At 50.1% G+C, this 17,993-nt stretch overlaps 1 protein-coding gene across 1 annotated transcript in view; it reads right to left on the bottom strand.

Annotated features, from left to right (window-relative positions):
* DLD (dihydrolipoamide dehydrogenase) overlaps positions 1-17,993 on the bottom strand; it is a 644,498-nt gene that overhangs the window by 84,877 nt on the left and 541,628 nt on the right. Inside the window, exon 13 of the mRNA XM_069629155.1 lies at positions 15,842-15,931. Within this exon, the coding sequence (XP_069485256.1) occupies positions 15,842-15,931 (90 nt within the window). The remainder of the gene's footprint in view (positions 1-15,841; positions 15,932-17,993) is intronic.

The following is a 17,993-nucleotide window of genomic DNA, read 5'->3' as shown; positions in this document are numbered from 1 at the left end:
CATTCTTTCCCTGTACAGAGGGCAGGAAGGCCTTCAGCGCTAATCTGATTGCCCTCAGCTCCAATAGGTTGATGTGCAGTTTGGACTCCGATGGAGACCAACGACTGCTGATTGTCAGATCGTTGGTGTGGGCTCCCCCACCCTGTGAGTGAGGTGTCCGTTACTACTGTTATCCCCGGCCATGGTTGCCAAAATGATTCTCCCTTGAGGAGGATGTTGTAGATTCTGAGCAATTGCGCTCGGGACTTGCAGAAATCCGAAATACTCCCCGAGAACTGGGACCACAGAGTTCTGAGGGCCCATTGAAGGGATTTCATTCTCAAAATGCAGGATGCCATGAGGCCGAGCAACCTCAGAAAATTGAAGGCCGGCAGATGCTGGGCATTCTGGAACTTTGTTACCATCTGCAGAATGTGGAAAGCTCTCACCTGGGTAGGCGAGGCTTTGCCCGAGGAAGTATCCAAAACTGCTCCGATAAACTGGAGCTTTTGGGATGGTATTATGTGAGACTTCTTGAAAATGAGGGAGAAGCCCAGTTTGTGAAGGAAGTGACAGGTGATCGACAGATGTTCCTGAGCTTGTTCGGGAGAACTCGCTCTGATCAACCAATCGTCCAGGTACGGGTAGACTTGAATCCCTCCCCTGAGACTCGCTGCCACAACCGCCATCAGTTTGGTGAAAACACTTGGGCGGAGGTCAGCCCGAATGGCAGAACCTGAAACTGAAAGTGAGAACCGCATACCGTGAACCTCAGGTACTTTCTGTGCTTCAGTTGGATTGGCACAAGAAAATAAGCATCCTGAAGGTCCAATGATACCAACCAGTATTGGAGTCTGAAGGATATGAGAAAGTGTGACCATCATGAACTTGTCCTTCCTGAGGAACTTGTTCAAGCTTCTCAAGTCCAGAGGGGTCTCAGTCCTCCGTCCTTCTTTGGGATGAGAAAGTATGGGGAATACCCACCCTTGTTGCTCTCCACTACAGGTACCTGTTCCATTGCACCTTTCTCTAGCAGGGTTAAAATTTCCTGCACCAGGAGCGGATGTCGAATTTTGACAGTTGGTTCCCGCTGGATGGTCCTGAGGCCTTTTTGGGAAGGGAAGGCAGTAACCGTCTCATGCCCAAGCATCTGAAGTAATGCCCTGCCATTCTTTCAGATGCTATGAGATTCTGCCTCCCACCGTTTTTTGTGTGAGAAGGCCTCAGAGTGATTTGGAGGCGACTGCAGGAGCGGCTGAGGGCAAAGGTGTCGTTCCTGAGGCTGGTTTTACACTTTTTCCTCATCCACCACGAGTGACATTTCTCTTGCCTCTTTGAATGGCCTGTCCTCTTCCTCTATCAAAAGAGGAGTAGTACCGAAAAGAACTCTCTCTCCAAGAAGATGAGCCGAATAAGGTTTCTGAGGCTGTCGCATGGAGGTGCCAAGAGATTTATCTCCCACTTTTGAGGTCTGTAGTTTTTCTAAGCTTTCATCAGCTTTACTACCAAACAGCCTAAAGCCATCAAAAGGCATGTTGAGAAGTCTGGCCTGCACATCTGCTGCAAACCCAGACTTCCTCAACCACGCAAACCTGCGTAGCACTTAGCTTGAAGCCATGGATCTGCTGATACTATCGGCAGTATCCAATCCAGACTGGAGACATTCCCCCATTGCCTCCTTTCCGTCATTGACAATATTCAGGAAGCCTTCCCTTTCCTCGCCTTCTGGAATATGTTCAGCCACCGCCGAAATGCAGGTATGGGTAAATCTGGCCAGGGTACAGGTGACATTAGTTGACTTGAGAGCCATGCTACCCGAAGTAAAGACCTTACGGGCCCAAGCATCCACCTTCTTATCCTCTCTATCCAGGGGGATAGATGGATATGCTGTCTGCTTTAAGGAAGTTGCAGCCTGAATAACCAGACTTTCTGGAGTGGGGTGTCTGCTTAAATAATCAGGATCAGAACTAGAAGTTCTATACTTCTTTGGAAAATTACTGTTGACTGCAGCAATTGTATCAGGAACTTCACAGTTTTTTTTCTACCGTTCTTTGTAGTGCCCTATGGAAGGGGAGAACTGGATCCTTCTGGGGGCCCTGATCAAGTATGTCAGTCATATCATCCTGATCAAAAGTGGGTGAGGCTCTACCACAGCCCATGTATTCCACCACTATTCATTAAACTCCTGTACCCTGAATCTGCATGTTCTGTAGGGTCAAGTTTTGCAAACTCCAGCTCAGGTGACGTATCAATGCCACTATCACAGTGAAGGTTATCGCACAGGTCTCATTTTCGATTCTGGATCGATTAATTCTTCTGGGACCTCTCTAGTACCATATTGTACTCCAAAAGGAGAAAACTCTTCTTCTTCAGAGCCACTTTCTTCAAAAACTGAAGACATAGGGCCTCATTCCGAGTAGGGCGGTAAGGGTTAACGGTCACAGGTAACTAGACCGGTGCCGTTAAACCCTTACCGCCCTACTACGAGTTACCTTTGCGGGTCGTTCTTTAACGCCTGCTTTTAACAGGCGTAAGGACTGGACCCGCAAAGGGACTTTAGTGCTAATAACGGTACCGTAATTTACGGTACCATTATTAGCGCCTTCCCCATTCCCATTGAGCCCTATTGGGGCTCAATGGGAATGGGGAAGGGCCCTGGTGAATGGGGAATTACCGGTCCCTCCAACCTTGGAATGGACCGGTAATTACTCCATTCACCAGGGCGGAGTTGGAACGATTTTGGAGGCAGCCATGCAGCAAATAGCGGCGTGGTTACCTCCAAAGTCGGAATGAGGCCCATAGACTTAAAGAAGTCTGACTTAGGTAAAGGAGTAAATCTCGCTTCCTATTCATGAGTTTGTTTCGAAGGAATCGAAGGAACCTTCGATGGTATCGAAGGAGTGTTCAAGGACACCGATGATGTCTTCAACAAAGGCGGCAAAAACGCTTTTGGCTTCGATGCCGAACCCGTCTGCGCTGATGGCGTCGACAAAGTCGTCGAGGGTTTCAACGACTTGTTTTTTATACGGTGTCGGGGAAACACTTGAATCTTGAGGAATCTTCGACGATTTGACGTTGACTCGAGTCTTACGAGTCACCCATACTACTGGGTTTTAACACAGTAGTTCCTGACTTCCCTGTGTCGTCTGACGGAGTGACCCGGGTCTGGCTCTTTTGATGCTTCTTTGAGGGGGTCGAGGCCGCATTATCAAAGACCTCCATCATCTTCCTTCTAAATTCTTCCAATTTTCTTGGGGAATCCGACTTAGTCGGGCATCATACCAATTCGGTAGATATATTGGAGGATGAAGAGGGAGATCTATCTCTCTTTTTAACCTTTTTTGAAGAGGAAGATTAAGAGCATCACAATCTACTACAAGATCAAGATCTCTTGGAGTGTTTACGAAGATCCGATTCTTTCGAATCGCTTGACTTCCTATGTCTTTTTGACGAGGCCTTCGAAGAGGCCCTGGAAGCTTCCATCCCCTCCTCTCACAAAGGGCCTTCTCAGTCATCGACTGACAGGAGCCACAGTTGCCGGTTCGATGGTCTGAACCTAGGCACCAAAGACAAACGCAGTGAGGATCTGTAATCGACATCTTCGATCCACAGTAGATACATTTTTTTAACCCCGTCTTGGGGGTGGAAGACGACATTTTCAGTTGAAAATTTCGAAGCGCGACGTTCAAGAGCGAAGCAATCGGAAAAACGGAACTGAAGCCAACGGGGGCGGCACAAGCTATTTATACTGATGGTGACGTCGACACGGTACGGAGCCCGTCGAGGGACATAGACACCACGACCTCGTGCACAACGCCCTCTGCCGAGAATTCTTTTTGCCGAAGCAGCGAAGCTGGCAGGATACGAATATGATAAGATGAGGAATACGTGGGAGGACACAATCCATTCAAATGTTTTGTTTCTGACATGAGGTTGCATGAATTGTAGCGTGAGTACAGGTGTATTAAAGCAGATATGTATCAGATAAAGCCCAATGAAGCTCAGGAAAACATCTATGCACCTTCTACTCTACAGGGGAAGAAGGGTGGGCGCAAGTGAATCTAAGCAGATGCAAGCATCAGAAATACGATTACGGTGAGTAATGTATCCCTTCTGAGGCTTGTGGAATCTGCTTAGATCACATGTTATGCATAGATTAGCGTGCAGTGTTAGGAGAAGGTGGTGGGTTGTGAGAGGGTCCAGCGGCAAATAGATGTTTTAGAACCGCTTGTCCCACCTGAGTATCTGCTTTAGAGTGTGCGTCAATGCAGCAGTGCTGAGTGAAGGGAGTGAAGGTGTGTTCTGAGCTCCATGTAGCTGCTTTGTTTGCTGTGTTTGGCTCAAGGTAATGCTGAACTTTCCACATGATTGACAAGTGGTGGTGAACAAGACGCCCTGAGGCGAGACTTGGACGTGAGAATGCCGGCAAGGGGCGGAGCCACGCAGACCAGCAGAGGCAGCTGCAGCACGGAAGATTGCAGACACCAGAGGGAGACGCCGGCTGCAGATGAGAAAGTATGCAAGGCTTGAGAGGCAGAGGCTGCACAAAGCAAATTGGACCTGGAGGCGCAACCACAACCAGGATGTGGTGGGTTTGCAGCCTGTAAACCGATGCCAAGTCCAGGAACAAAAAGAGGACTGGGTCTTCCGCTCTCAGACTGAGAGCCAACCCGTGAAAAAGAGCAGAGACGAGCTTTACGCTGCAACCGCTAGCATCCAGTGTGGAAGAGTGGCAAGGCGTGGAAAACACAGTAGTCGCTGATGAGACAAACCCTCACTGGGCAAGCACTGCATCACAACAGGTATAGAGATTCCCAAGGTCAGAGGGAGGAGAAGAAAGGACAGAGCGAAGGGGAAGAAGGAAGAACTACCCTAACCCCATCCAGGGGTCACAGAGACCTAAGAGCAGAGAATGTACGAGACAAGGAAAAGAGTTACCGGAGCCAGAGAAACCAGAGCAGCAATAACCTTGAGAATGGTCATGGGGACAGAAGTAAACTAAGAGCCAGAAGCAGAGGGTTCATAGGAAACCCAAATAATTCAGTGACATATTGTGTCAGGGGAACCCAAAAGGAGCCACTGGGACATAATAAGCAAAGTGATGAGAAAGAACGAGACAAGGCAAAGGGTTACAGGAGCCCAAGAAACCAGAGCAGCACAAACCTCCAGAAGGGCCACACGGACCCAACAAAGTTAAGAGATCCAGAAGGAGAAAGGGGTCATTGTGATGCTGGAAATGCACCAGAGGGACAGGGCCTCTGAATTCTTGTCCTTTACTGCTTTGTATCATGTGTTCTGTCATGTTTTCTGCCCAGGAGTCCATGTGGGACTCCTGGCAGTGCAGCTCTCTCTTTTGGTTTGGTGAACAGACCCAAGGGATACCCTTATGGCACCCATGGGTAGGGGTACAACCCTGTACCCCTAGTGTATGTTTTTGGGCACCTGTGGGTGGCCCACAGAGCAGGGTATGGGCTGGTGGCAGCTCCATGCTGAATTTGACAGGTGCTCTGGGTGTCCTCCATTTTGGGATACCCAGGCCCTGCCATTGGGATCAGTTGATTCCTGATAGAAAACAAGATGGCCCCTGTGGCCTCTTGCTTTCTATTGCCTGTTATCTTGTTTTCCCAAAGTCCTGGGAAGCCCTGACTCTGTCCCTTCCCCCTGACTGGCTGTTGGGTGGAAGTTCCATATATGGTGTTGTTGTGAAGGCCCAGCTAGACTGACTGGAGCCTTCCCAGTGACTGTATGTTGTGGGTACCTCCTGTGGGTGGGACCTGGGTGAATAGAGTGTGTGACCAATACACACTCCTTGTTGTGGTTGTCTGGTTTCTGGCATGACATGAGAGACAAAGACTGAGACAGCCCTGCCCGAAACTGGCCTGAATGCAGTGTGTAGTGTTGAATGGCTGGGTACTTGTCCCAATCCACATTCCTTGTTGTGAGTGTCTGAAAGGGAGGAGTGTGGCCTGAATGCACTGTGTGCCTGATTGGCTGACTGACTGCATGAATGCCCTTCTGTATGATTGGCTGCTGAGTGTGTGCCAGCAGTGTGGATGAGAGACAGAATAGTATATCTGGGGACCTCTCACCACTGGTAGTTGGTTCAGAAGCAGCCAGAGGTTCAGAAACGTTCAGAAGCGTCGTGGAGCTGAGTCTCCACTCTAAGAGTAACTGGAACTGCTGATCCTCGACGTCCAGCTGGAAGAAGAAGACTTGCTGTTGCATTTGCTTCGACCGATCCGAAGGCTGCCGAAATCGTCGAAGACTGACCCGAGAGAGGACCTGGTAAGGCGCCCTCTTCCCGTGCTCCGAGGGACCATCGAGAACCGCTCCATCTTCGCCGAAGCACCCTGGAAGACAGACCCTCGAAAGGCTGCCGACCCGAGACGGGACCGCCGAGGAGATCGAAGTGAAGCACCCGGACATCGCCGCCGTCGAAGTCCACCGCCGTTGACCAGGGTTCGCAGGTTTGTGTAACCGCTGGAGGCCCGTCGAAGTTGTGTTGCCCAGCCATGGGAACCACTTGACGCCGTGCCGCCGACGACCGGAGCCGTCCGCTCCTTGCCTAAGAACATTCGAATCGAAGGACTACCTCGTCCGCACCGTCGACCGCTTTATCCTGCCGGAGAAAGTCGAGGACGACCAACGCGCCGAGGAGAAACCTGCCGGTGGGTTTCCTGCCACCCGACGACCACAAAGACTCGAACGACTCGACGCCCTTGCTGGGCCTCCGTCTCCACAATCTTTGCGGTCCAGAACTATTGTCACCGAGGTGCCCCGCATGCCTCTGCCCTGCAGGACGCCGACGCTCCAACGCCGACGAGCACCGCTCGGACGAAGCTGCCGCCTCATCGACGCCGTTCTACCCTGTTTGTCGACGGACGTTCGACGCCCTGTGTCTCCCGCTTGAAAAGGAAGGCATTCAAGAAGGGCCGTCGATTCCCCGTCGCCGAACGCCGAGTTCCTCGACGTTTCTCGACGCCTCTCGACTATCCGTGACTCCCGCTTGAAAGGGGGTCGCTCAAGAAGGATCTGTCGATGCCTCTTCAAAGAACTCGACTCCACCCGGCACATTGGGGGGATAAAAACATTATAGGAGGGAATAAGACTTGCAGAACAATATATGGACTGGGCTTGTGCTATACCTTTATTTTACAGGTTGCCCAGGTGGGGGGGATCTCCACACAGAACTGTACCTAGTGGTAGGGGCCAGTATTCTGCCTATTGCTCAACCATCTTATTTTCTCTCCTCTCTCTATTGCTGGTTTCACTCTATTGATCTGTGTGACATTGTTACAGTATTGTTAATGCACTTTAATGAGATCTAATACAAAGGGTGGTACCACTTTAGAATTGTATATATTTGCCATTGTTGATTTTCCTGAGTACAAAGTGAGTTATCATGATAAGTGTACATAACCTTGAATATTGATTATATAAAGACTGTGTTCCAAACAATACAGTGTGTGGAAATTCCTTGTGGGGGCTTGGGGACTACACTGTACTTAAGAACCAGCCTGCATCACCTCCTGAGAAGCTAGGCCTTGATTGCTCGTCCATTGCTACCGTAATAGAGAATCTTGGCTGGGGTCCTCTCTGCCTCTCTTCTACCATATAGAGAGCAGAAGTACAGACACCCCCCACCGGTCTTCTTCACACTGGTGGCAGCGGTGGGATGCTTATGGTTTTAAGAATCAGTGTATAACCGTGCCACTTACAAAGGATATCTGCACTTTATTAAATTAAGGTTTAGTTGTGTACAAGATAACTGCATTTCAAACAATGGAGTCTATTGCAAATGGCAAATTGACTCGGATGAGCTTGGAGGCTCTCCAGAGTGCTTGTGAAGCCAGGGAGTTAGACTTTGTGGATAAGTCTAGGGCTGAGCTGATAGCTGCCCTGGTGGACTACCAGACTGATGGTGAAACTCTTGATGAGGGGGGGGGGGGATGCAACCAATGAGGACTCTGCCCTTGGGGTTTCTGCTGAATCTGTTTCTGGGAATGCCGCCCTTCCTGCTGCCTCTGTTCCAAACCCCAGCAATTCCTTGGAACTTGAGTTATTAAGGATGAAATTGGCCTTTGAATACCGCAAGTTGGAAATAGATGCTGAACTTAAGAAAGAGGAGTTGGCTCAACAAGTGGAGCTCAAGAATAGGGATCTTGAACTCAGAAATAAGGACCTTGAACTCAAGAGCCAGGACACTGAATGTCAGAGAATCCAGCTAGAGAAAGCTAGAGTGGAGACTTCAGCTAAAACCAGTGAGAGTGTCAGGTCCCCAGCCACCAAGTTTATGAAAGATTTGGTTGGTGTATTTGTGGAGGGTTCAGATATCCTCCAATGGATTGAAGCGTTTGAAATGGCTTGTGCGATTCATGATGTTGATAAAAGAGATTGGGCTAAGTGTTTGTTAAGCAGAGTGCCTCAAACTGGATATGCTGTATTCTGAAGCTGAGTGTGGAAGAAAGGGGTCAGTATGAGTGTATGAAGTCTGCTTTGATTGCCAAGTTTGGCAAGACACCTACCCAATACCTTAGAAGGTTCAGGGATTTTAAGAAAAGAGAGAATGTGTCTTTGTTGAATTATCCCACCTCTTGTTCTTTGAGCATTTTTCTGAAGCCTGTTCACCAGAGCTGCGTCAGTATGTGGCTGACCAGAACATTTTGGACCCCTTTAAGCTGGCTAGGTTGGCTGACAAGTGGGTCTCCCACCGGGTGTCCCCTAAGGACTCCAGTGGGAAGGACAAGGACAAAGAAAAGGGGGCCTCTCAGAAAGCTGAGGAGTCCCACAAGCAGTCACAGTCGGGTAAACCAAAACCTTCCTCTCCTAAGACCCAAAAATCTAGTGGGGATAAGTCATCTGGGGGTGGGAATAAGAGTAGTGGTCCACCTGCTGCAAAGCAGGCTCCCAGTGGTTCCAGTACCGTACCCCGCACTCCTGGCGCTTGTTGGGACTGTGGGGCTCTGGATCACAAAAGGGGTGACCCCAAGTGTAAAGGTAAGGCACTTGGAGTACAGGCTGTCAGCCTGACCTACCCTTACCCCGTGTCTGAGGTGGAGGCCACTGTCCTCCCCTCCTCTACCGGGATCACATTTGGTGCCCCGGTAGAGATTTCCTTAGTGTCCCTTGGGGCCTGGGACCAGTATGCGGAAGTACTGGCGACTATCCCACAGAACACCCGTAGGTTTTTGAGAAGTGTCCTCTTGAATGGCCAGCCTTCTACTGGTTTGAGAGACACTGGGGCAAGCATGACAGTGGTGGACAGGACCCTGCTCAAGCCAGAGGACTATGAAGGTGCTCCTCTGCAAACCACCAGGTTAGCTGGTGGGCCTCCCAAATTATGACCTGTAGCCCTAGTCACACTCATGATTGGAGACAAGACAGCAAAGCTTCCTGTCCTGGTTCAGGACAATGTCCCTGCTAACATTCTGTTAGGAAATGATCTAGTAGAGTTGGGGTTGATCTCGGATGGTCTTCCCATGACTGCTGCTGCAGTCACTAGGTCACAGGTGACACCGGGTCTGGCTGTGGGTCAGGTACCCGAGCCAAAGGCGAGGCCTAAGGCAAGAAGAAGGAAGACCAAGAAGGCCACCACTGTGGAGGGAACACCTTCTCTTCCTGCTGTTCTGACAGCACCCATTGGGATCCATGCTCCGGACGGGTTGGGTCCAGTGGAAAACCCAAACTCAACTCCTGTGGGAGAAGAGACAGAAGACTCTCCTGTGGGAGAGGTTCTCAACCCGGAGGATCACCCCGACCTTCAATGCTTGTTAGCTGAAGGGGGACCCTCCCGGGCAGACTTCTGTAAGGGACAGAGAGAGTGCCACTCTCTCGAGGGACTGAGGAAACAGGCACTGTCCCAGGCACAAGGAGAAGTGCCTAGGACATTCCGGATTTATTGGGAGGGTGAGCTCCTTGTTAGTGAGCCCACTAAGCCTGAACCTGGTGCCCTCAAGAGGTTGGTGGTACCCCAGGTTTACAGGCCCTTCCTACTGCAGTTGGCGCATGAGGTGCCCTTGGCTGGTCATCTTGGGACCAAGAAGACTAAGCAGAGGCTCTCTGCCCATTTCTACTGGCCACGGATGGGAGTAGAGGTGGAGTCCCACTGCAGGACCTGCCCAACTTGTCAGTTGTCTGGCAAGACTGGAGGCAGTGTCATTGCCCCACTGCAGCCATTGCCAGTGGTTGGCACACCATTTGAGAGGGTGGGCATCGACATCGTCGGTCCCCTTGACCCTCCCACTTCAGGTGGACATCGGTTCATCCTGGTCTTGGTAGATCATGCCACCAGGTACCCTGAGGCAATACCCCTTCGGACTGTTACTGCCAAGGTGGTTGCCAGGGCTCTCCTGGGCATTTTCACCCATGTTGGATTCCCCAAGGAGGTTGTCTCTGACAGAGGATCCAACTTCATGTCTAGTTACATGAAAACCATGCGGAAAGAGTGCGGGGTAACCTACAAGTTCTCCACCTCTTACCACCCCCAGACCAATGGTCTGGTTGAGAGATTTAATAAAACTCTCAAGGGCATGCTAGGGGCTTTGGAAGAACCCCTAAGGAGGAAATGGGATCTCCTCCTGCCATGCCTGCTGTTTGCTTACAGAGAGGTACCTCAAGAGGGTGTTGGTTTCAGCCCCTTTGAGTTACTCTTTGGACATCCCGTGAGGGGGCCACTCGCCTTGATCCGAGAAGGCTTGGAAGCCACCCCTCCAGGGCCCGCCAAGCAAGTGGGGGACTATGTGTTAGGCCTCAGACGGAGGATGACACAGATGATGGGCCAGGCAACAGCAAATCTCAAGGCCAGCCAGGAATTGAATAAGTACTGGCATGACCTTAAAGCCTTGCAAGTGGATTGGACTCCGGGACAGGAAATCCTTGTGATGGAGCCTACCAAGCTTAGAGCTTTGGCAGACAAGTGGACTGGACCCTTCAGGATCATCTCCAAGATGGGCGAAGTCAATTATCTGGTTGACATGGGAGCCTCTGGGGTAGCCCCTCAGATATTCCATGTCAACAGGCTCAAGCCTTTCCACCGGCGAGCAGAAGTCTCAGGTCTCTTGCTAGCTTCAGGGCAAGAAGAGGATGAGAGTGAGCCCCTTCCTGATTTGCTGCATAGCAACCCTCAGGATGGCTCAGTGGAGGGCGTACCTCTCTCTCCAGATTTGACAACAGAGCAACAGAGGGCCTGCAGGGCTTTGCTCCAACAGTATGCCTCTCTGTTTTCACTGACACCAGGCCTTACACCGTGGTGTAGGCATGAAATTGACACTGGTGACAGTGTGCCTGTCAAAAGCAGGTGCTACCGTATATCAGATACCGTCAAGAACCACATCCAGGCTGAGGTCGCCAAGATGTTGTATCTGGGTGTTATTGAGCCCTCAACCAGCCCCTGGTCCAGTCCAGTGGTCCTTGTCCCCAAGGCAAGTTCCCAGGCGGGTACCAAGGATTGGAGGTTCTGTGTGGACTACCGAGGAATCAATGCTGTCACCAAAACTGACGCGCACCCATTGCCCAGGGCTGATGAGCTTGTGGACACCATAGGTGCTGCCAAATTTGTGAGCACCTTTGACCTTACCTCAGGCTATTGGCAAATAGCTCTGACGGACCATGCCAAGGAAAAGACGGCCTTCTCAACACCTGAGGGACTCTACCAGTTTAGGGTCATGCCTTTTGGGTTGAAGAATGCCCCTGCCACCTTCCAGAGATTGGTCAACCATGCGCTCAGTGGGCTGGAAGCCTTTTGTGTGGTTTACTTAGACGACATTGCCGTCTACAGTTCCACCTGGGAAGAGCATTTTACACATCTGGATAAGGTGTTGCAGGCCTTGAAAAGGGCTAACCTCACTATCAAGGCCACCAAGTGCCAGATAGCTCAGGGGAAAGTTACCTATCTTGGTCATGAGGTAGGAGGGGGTCAAATCCAACCTCTCTCCAGTAAAGTACAGGATGTACAGAACTGGGAGACTCCCACTACTCAAACCCAGGTGAGGGCCTTTTTGGGCCTCACTGGGTACTATCGCAATTTCATGGCAGACTATGGAACCATAGCTGCACCCCTGACAGCTCTAACATCACCCAAGCAGCCTAGGAAGGTTAATTGGACCGAAGACTGTCAGAGGGCCTTTGATGGCTTGAAAGAAAGTCTGTGTAGGGCACCTGTGTTCTGTGCACCTGACTACAGCCGAACCTTTGTCGTCCAGACGGATGCCTGCGACACCGGAATTGGAGCCGTCTTGTCCCAGTTAGATGACAAAGGGAGAGAACATCCTATCATATTCATCAGTAGACAACTCAAGGGTAGAGAACATAGGTGGGCTACTGTTGAAAAGGAGTGTTTTAGCATAGTTTGGAGCCTTAGGCGTTTTAGGCCCTACCTTACGGGGTCTACCTTCAAGGTCCAAACAGATCATAAGCCCCTGAAGTGGCTTATGCAGATGAAGGGTGAGAATCCGAAATTGCTCAGGTGGTCCATTAGCCTGCAAGGGCTAGACTTCACCATAGAGCACAGACCAGGGAAGAGTCACGATAATGCAGATGGCCTTTCCAGAAGGTATGTTGACCGTCTGGATGAGGGTGTCTATCCCGTGGGAGATTAGACACCCTCCACCTCAGTCTGGGGGGCGACTGTGATGCTGGAAATGCATCAGAGGGACAGGGCCTCTGAATCCTTGTCCTTTACTGCTTTGTATCGTGTGTTCTGTCATGTTTTCTGCCCAGGAGTCCATGTGGGACTCCTGGCAGTGCAGCTCTCTCTTTTGGTTTGGTGAACAGACCCATGGGATACCCTTATGGCACCCATGGGTAGGGGTACAACCCTGTACCCCTAGTGTATGTTTTTGGGCACCTGTGGGTGGCCCACAGAGCAGGGTATGGGCTGGTGGCAGCTCCATGCTGAATTTGACAGGTGCTCTGGGTGTCCTCCATTTTGGGATACCCAGGCCCTGCCATTGGGATCAGTTGATTCCTGATAGAAAACGAGATGGCCCCTGTGGCCTCTTGCTTTCTATTGCCTGTTATCTTGTTTTCCCAAAGTCCTGGGAAGCCCTGACTCTGTCCCTTCCCCCTGACTGGCTGTTGGGTGGAAGTTCCATATATGGTGTTGTTGTGAAGGCCCAGCTAGACTGACTGGAGCCTTCCCAGTGACTGTATGTTGTGGGTACCTCCTGTGGGTGGGACCTGGGTGAATAGAGTGTGTGACCAATACACACTCCTTGTTGTGGTTGTCTGGTTTCTGGCATGAGAGACAAAGACTGAGACAGCCCTGCCCGAAACTGGCCTGAATGCAGTGTGTAGTGTTGAATGGCTGGGTACTTGTCCCAATCCACATTCCTTGTTGTGAGTGTCTGAAAGGGAGGAGTGTGGCCTGAATGCACTGTGTGCCTGATTGGCTGACTGACTGCATGAATGCCCTTCTGTACGATTGGCTGCTGAGTGTGTGTCAGCAGTGTGGATGAGAGACAGAATAGTATATCTGGGGACCTCTCACCACTGGTAGTTGGTTCAGAAGCAGCCAGAGGTTCAGGAACGTTCAGAAACATTCAGAAGCGTCCTGGAGCTGAGTCTCCACTCTAAGAGTAACTGGAACTGCTGATCCTCGACGTCCAGCTGGAAGAAGACGACTTGCTGTTGCATTTGCTTCGACCGATCCGAAGGCTGCCGAAATCGTCGAAGACTGACCCGAGAGAGGACCTGGTAAGGCGCCCTCTTCCCGTGCTCCGAGGGACCATCGAGCACCGCTCCATCTTCGCCGAAGCGCCCTGGAAAACAGACCCTCGAAAGGCTGCCGACCCGAGACGGGACCGCCGAGGAGATCGAAGTGAAGCACCGGACATCGCCGCCGTCGAAGTCCACCGCCGTCGACCAGGGTTCGCAGGTTTGTGTAACCGCTGGAGGCCCGTCGAAGTTGTGTTGCCCAGCCGTGGGAACCACTTGACGCCGTGCCGCCAACGACCAGAGCCGTCCGCTCCTTGCCTAAGAACATTCGAATCGAAGGACTACCTCGTCCGCACCGTCGACCGCCTTATACTGCCGGAGAAAGTCGAGGACGACCAACGCGCCGAGGAGAAACCTGCCGGTGGGTTTCCCGCCACCCGACGACCACAAAGACTCGAACAACTCGACGCCCTTGCTGGGCCTCCGTCTCCACAATCTTTGCGGTCCAGAACTATTGTCACCGAGGTGCCCCGCACGCCTCTGCCCTGCAGGACGCCGACGCTCCGACGCCGACGAGCACCGCTCGGACGAAGCTGCCGCCTCAGCGACGCCGTTCTACCCTGTTTGTCGACGGACGTTCGACGCCCCGTGTCTCCCGCTTGAAAGGGAAGCCATTCAAGAAGGGCCGTCGATGCCCCGTCACCGAACGCCGAGTTCCTCGACGTTTCTCGATGCCTCTCGACGATCCGTGACTCCCGCTTGAAAGGGGGTCGCTCAAGAAGGATCTGTCGACGCCTCTTCGAAGAACTCGACTCCACCAGGTACATTGGGGGGGTAAAAACATTATAGGAGGGAATAAGACTTGCAGAACAATATATGGACTGGGCTTGTGCTATACCTTTATTTTACAGGTTGCCCAGGTGGGGGGGGATCTCCACACAGAACTGTACCTAGTGGTAGGGGCCAGTATTCTGCCTATTGCTCAACCATCTTATTTTCTCTCCTCTCTCTATTGCTGGTTTCACTCTATTGATCTGTGTGACATTGTTACAGTATTGTTAATGCACTTTAATGAGATCTAATACAAAGGGTGGTACCACTTTAGAATTGTATATATTTGCCATTGTTGATTTTCCTGAGTACAAAGTGAGTTATCATGATAAGTGTACATAACCTTGAATATTGATTATATAAAGACTGTGTTCTAAACAATACAGTGTGTGGACATTCCTTGTGGGGGCTTGGGGACTACACTGTACTTAAGAACCAGCCTGCATCACCTCCTGAGAAGCTAGGCCTTGATTGCTCGTCCATTGCTACCATAATAGAGAATCTTGGCTGGGGTCCTCTGTGCCTCTCTTCTACCATATAGAGAGCAGAAGTACAGACACCCCCCACCGGTCTTCTTCACAGTCATAGAAACCCATAACAACTAAAAGAGACATTGTGTCAGTGGACCCCAAAAGGAGCCACAAGGACAAAACAGGCGGAGTGGAAAGCAGCTATCAAGTGAATACTACAGCCCCTGAAACCAGGTTGAAATGGGTAGCGATAGACCAAGTTGTTGAAAAGGGACTATGTGAAAATCCCTCCACCTAAAGAAGTTTGGAAATTTTGTTTTTTCAGGAACTTGAGGCGTTTTGGTTCGAACTTTGAAGAGCTTTTGATAGACTGACTAGTACTATTTTCTTTGAGTAGAATGGTTTTATTTAATTCTAACCATTGGACCCGACCCAGGAGGGATTCTTGGGACAGCCAAGATACTCAACCTATTTCATTTATGTTTTTGCTAAGTGGTTGGGCCAGATTAGTGGCTAGGTTTGGACCAAGTACTATATTGTTTTGGACTATAGACTAACATCTTAGTTTAGTTAGGAATGGAACTCCCTTTTAGTAGTAGGGACAGTGAGGCGTTCTTTTAATTAAAATAAGCTATTGTCAAACATGTGTTCTGGTCAGAGACCATCTTCTGTCAGTGAAAGGAAGTCACTTCGAGACACAATGTCTGGGCTTGTATTCTGCTCCTTGAGATGCACTAAAGATACGGTTTATCTCTACAAAGATTCTTGTTAAGGAAGAATCACTGCCAAAAGGAAGTGGCAGGGATTACAATTATAGTTAATGGAGGGAGAGGGAGGAGCTAAAAACAGGAAATTAAATGGTAGAAGTAAACAATCACACATTGTGTAGCACAAGTTTCACTACTTACAGGATGTGCATGGCACACTCTAGCTATATCTTCACAAGATGCTCCATATTCCATAGCGAGAGCGGCTTCATTTATCATCTCCCCAGCTCCCTAAAAGGTTAAAAAATAGGAAATGAGAATGTCAATGCTGTAGGCACACATTTAAAATAATTTCTTAAGTACAAACATGTACAGTAGCATTACCAGAAGGATGGTCATGGTCACCAATGAATCAGTGACACAAATGTGGATATTTAGCAGCATTAATACAGATTCTTGTTATGCAATGGTCAGCTTTGAGTTTTTTTTTCTGAATACCTCTGGGGAGGGCTTCAGAGAGCCCAACCTATAGTGTGTCCTGGAGTTTCCACCAATTTAGTCCAAACTCTCAATGATGAACGTGATCGAGTAGTCTGGCTTCACTCCAGGTAGCAACAGTAGTGGGCATAATGTACAGAAAGACACACCAAGTAAAAGAATATTCAAGGATTTTATGCTTAAAAATATATTGATTTACAAAAACATTGTGTACATAAAATTCAGCTTGACAAAAGGCAATAAAAAACAAGCATAAATCTAAAAACACTGAATGTGCCCTATAATCACAATGGGAATGCTATACATCCCTGTAAACAGTGGTATCCATCAACCCTAGAGCCTGAGAAATGTGCAATGGGTTCTAAGAACTAACATGTGTAAAAATGTTTCACTTATATCATGAATTATATCCTGTGGACAAAAGGCTCTGTCCAGACTATGTTTCCATATCAGGCCACTGCAGAAAAGGTGCAAATTCAGCAGACAATGAGACTTCTTGAAGTTGACTGAGAAGCCCACTGCAAACACTGATGGCAGCATATTTATTTGATTTTATTGGACATTTGTATTGTGCCTTTACACAGGTGTTTTAGGGTGCCACAAGATAGGGGGGGGGGCACATGGGAAATCATAAAAATACAACAAAGAATGGTTATATTGGCCATGTGACAATCCAACCGTGCAAGTGCATGACAAGGTTATAAGTGCTAAAGGGTAGAGGGAGAAGTTCCGGAGTAGGGTACTCCCGTGGGTGGGGGCGGGCAAGTGCTGGTAAGCCAACGCAGCAAGTGCCAGGACAAGGGAGGGCGGGGGGGACAGTGCAATGGACAGGGAGGAATACGTTGGGATGATCCGGGAAAGGGAGCCCGAGGGCAAGTTCTAGCAAAGGATGCTGGGGCGACTGGAAGGGAGTGGCCTGGCCATGTATGACTCTGAAGGGACCAGGCCCTAGTCACAGCGGCAGATGGAGTTTAGCACGGGAGAGGGAAGGAAGAGGATAAAAGGAAGGTCTTGAGAAGTTTCTGGAACTTAAGAAGATTGGCTCAAGTCTGAGGAGGAGGGCTGTTCCAGAGGGAGCCACCAGCCAAAGAAAGGGATCTGCCTCCCACTCTCTGCTTAGAGAAACGTTTCACCTGCAGAGAGTTGGAACCAGAAGGCTGAACGACTCTGGTCGGGAGGTGTTTGGGGAGAGAAAGGTGGATGTATAGAGCTCCCAGGCCCCAGAAAGCCTTCTGAGCTCACATTCAAGACCATTGATGCAAATGGTCTTGAATGTGATCCTTGCATTCACCGGGAGGCAGTGGAGAGATATTAGGGCTGGAGAGATGCAGCCCCTAGCTTCAGGCTAAGTATACGTCTCAGAGTCTTATTCTGGATTAGTTGGAGAGGGCAAAGGACGAGAAAGAGGAAGCTGTCTGAAGAGGAACAATTCAGGAGTGATCAACTAATTAATGTAAATGACCCACACCTGGGGGAGACTGGGAGGCTTAAGGCTGCCCACTCACCTGCAGGCATTAGAAGGAGGAAAGCATTGTGAGCACAAGGAACCATGCAGAACATGTATGCAACTGAGGTTGGGACTCGAAAGAGGAGACACCAGGATCATTGAGAAGCCAAAGACAGTGGCTAGTCCAGAGAGGGTCTATGCCTCCAGATGTCCCAGGTGCAGAGGTCGTGCAGCGGAAAGCGTGTCGGGCGAGTGCTTGCCCTTTGAAGGTTCATTTTGCAGAGCCAATGTAGCGGGAAGCAAAAGCAGCGAGAGAAGGTTTTCCTCTCGAGAAGTCTCCGGTGGCTGCCGTGCACCAGAAACTCTCAGGAGAAAAGGAGGCTTCAGCAACGAGTGGCGTGGGTGAAG

Source organism: Ambystoma mexicanum, chromosome 12, assembly GCF_040938575.1.
Source record: "Ambystoma mexicanum isolate Mex_15411 chromosome 12, UKY_AmexF1_1, whole genome shotgun sequence".
NCBI lineage: Eukaryota > Metazoa > Chordata > Amphibia > Caudata > Ambystomatidae > Ambystoma > Ambystoma mexicanum.
The sequence above is the reverse complement of the archived record's forward strand: the minus strand, read 5'-3'. Positions and strand labels throughout refer to the sequence as shown.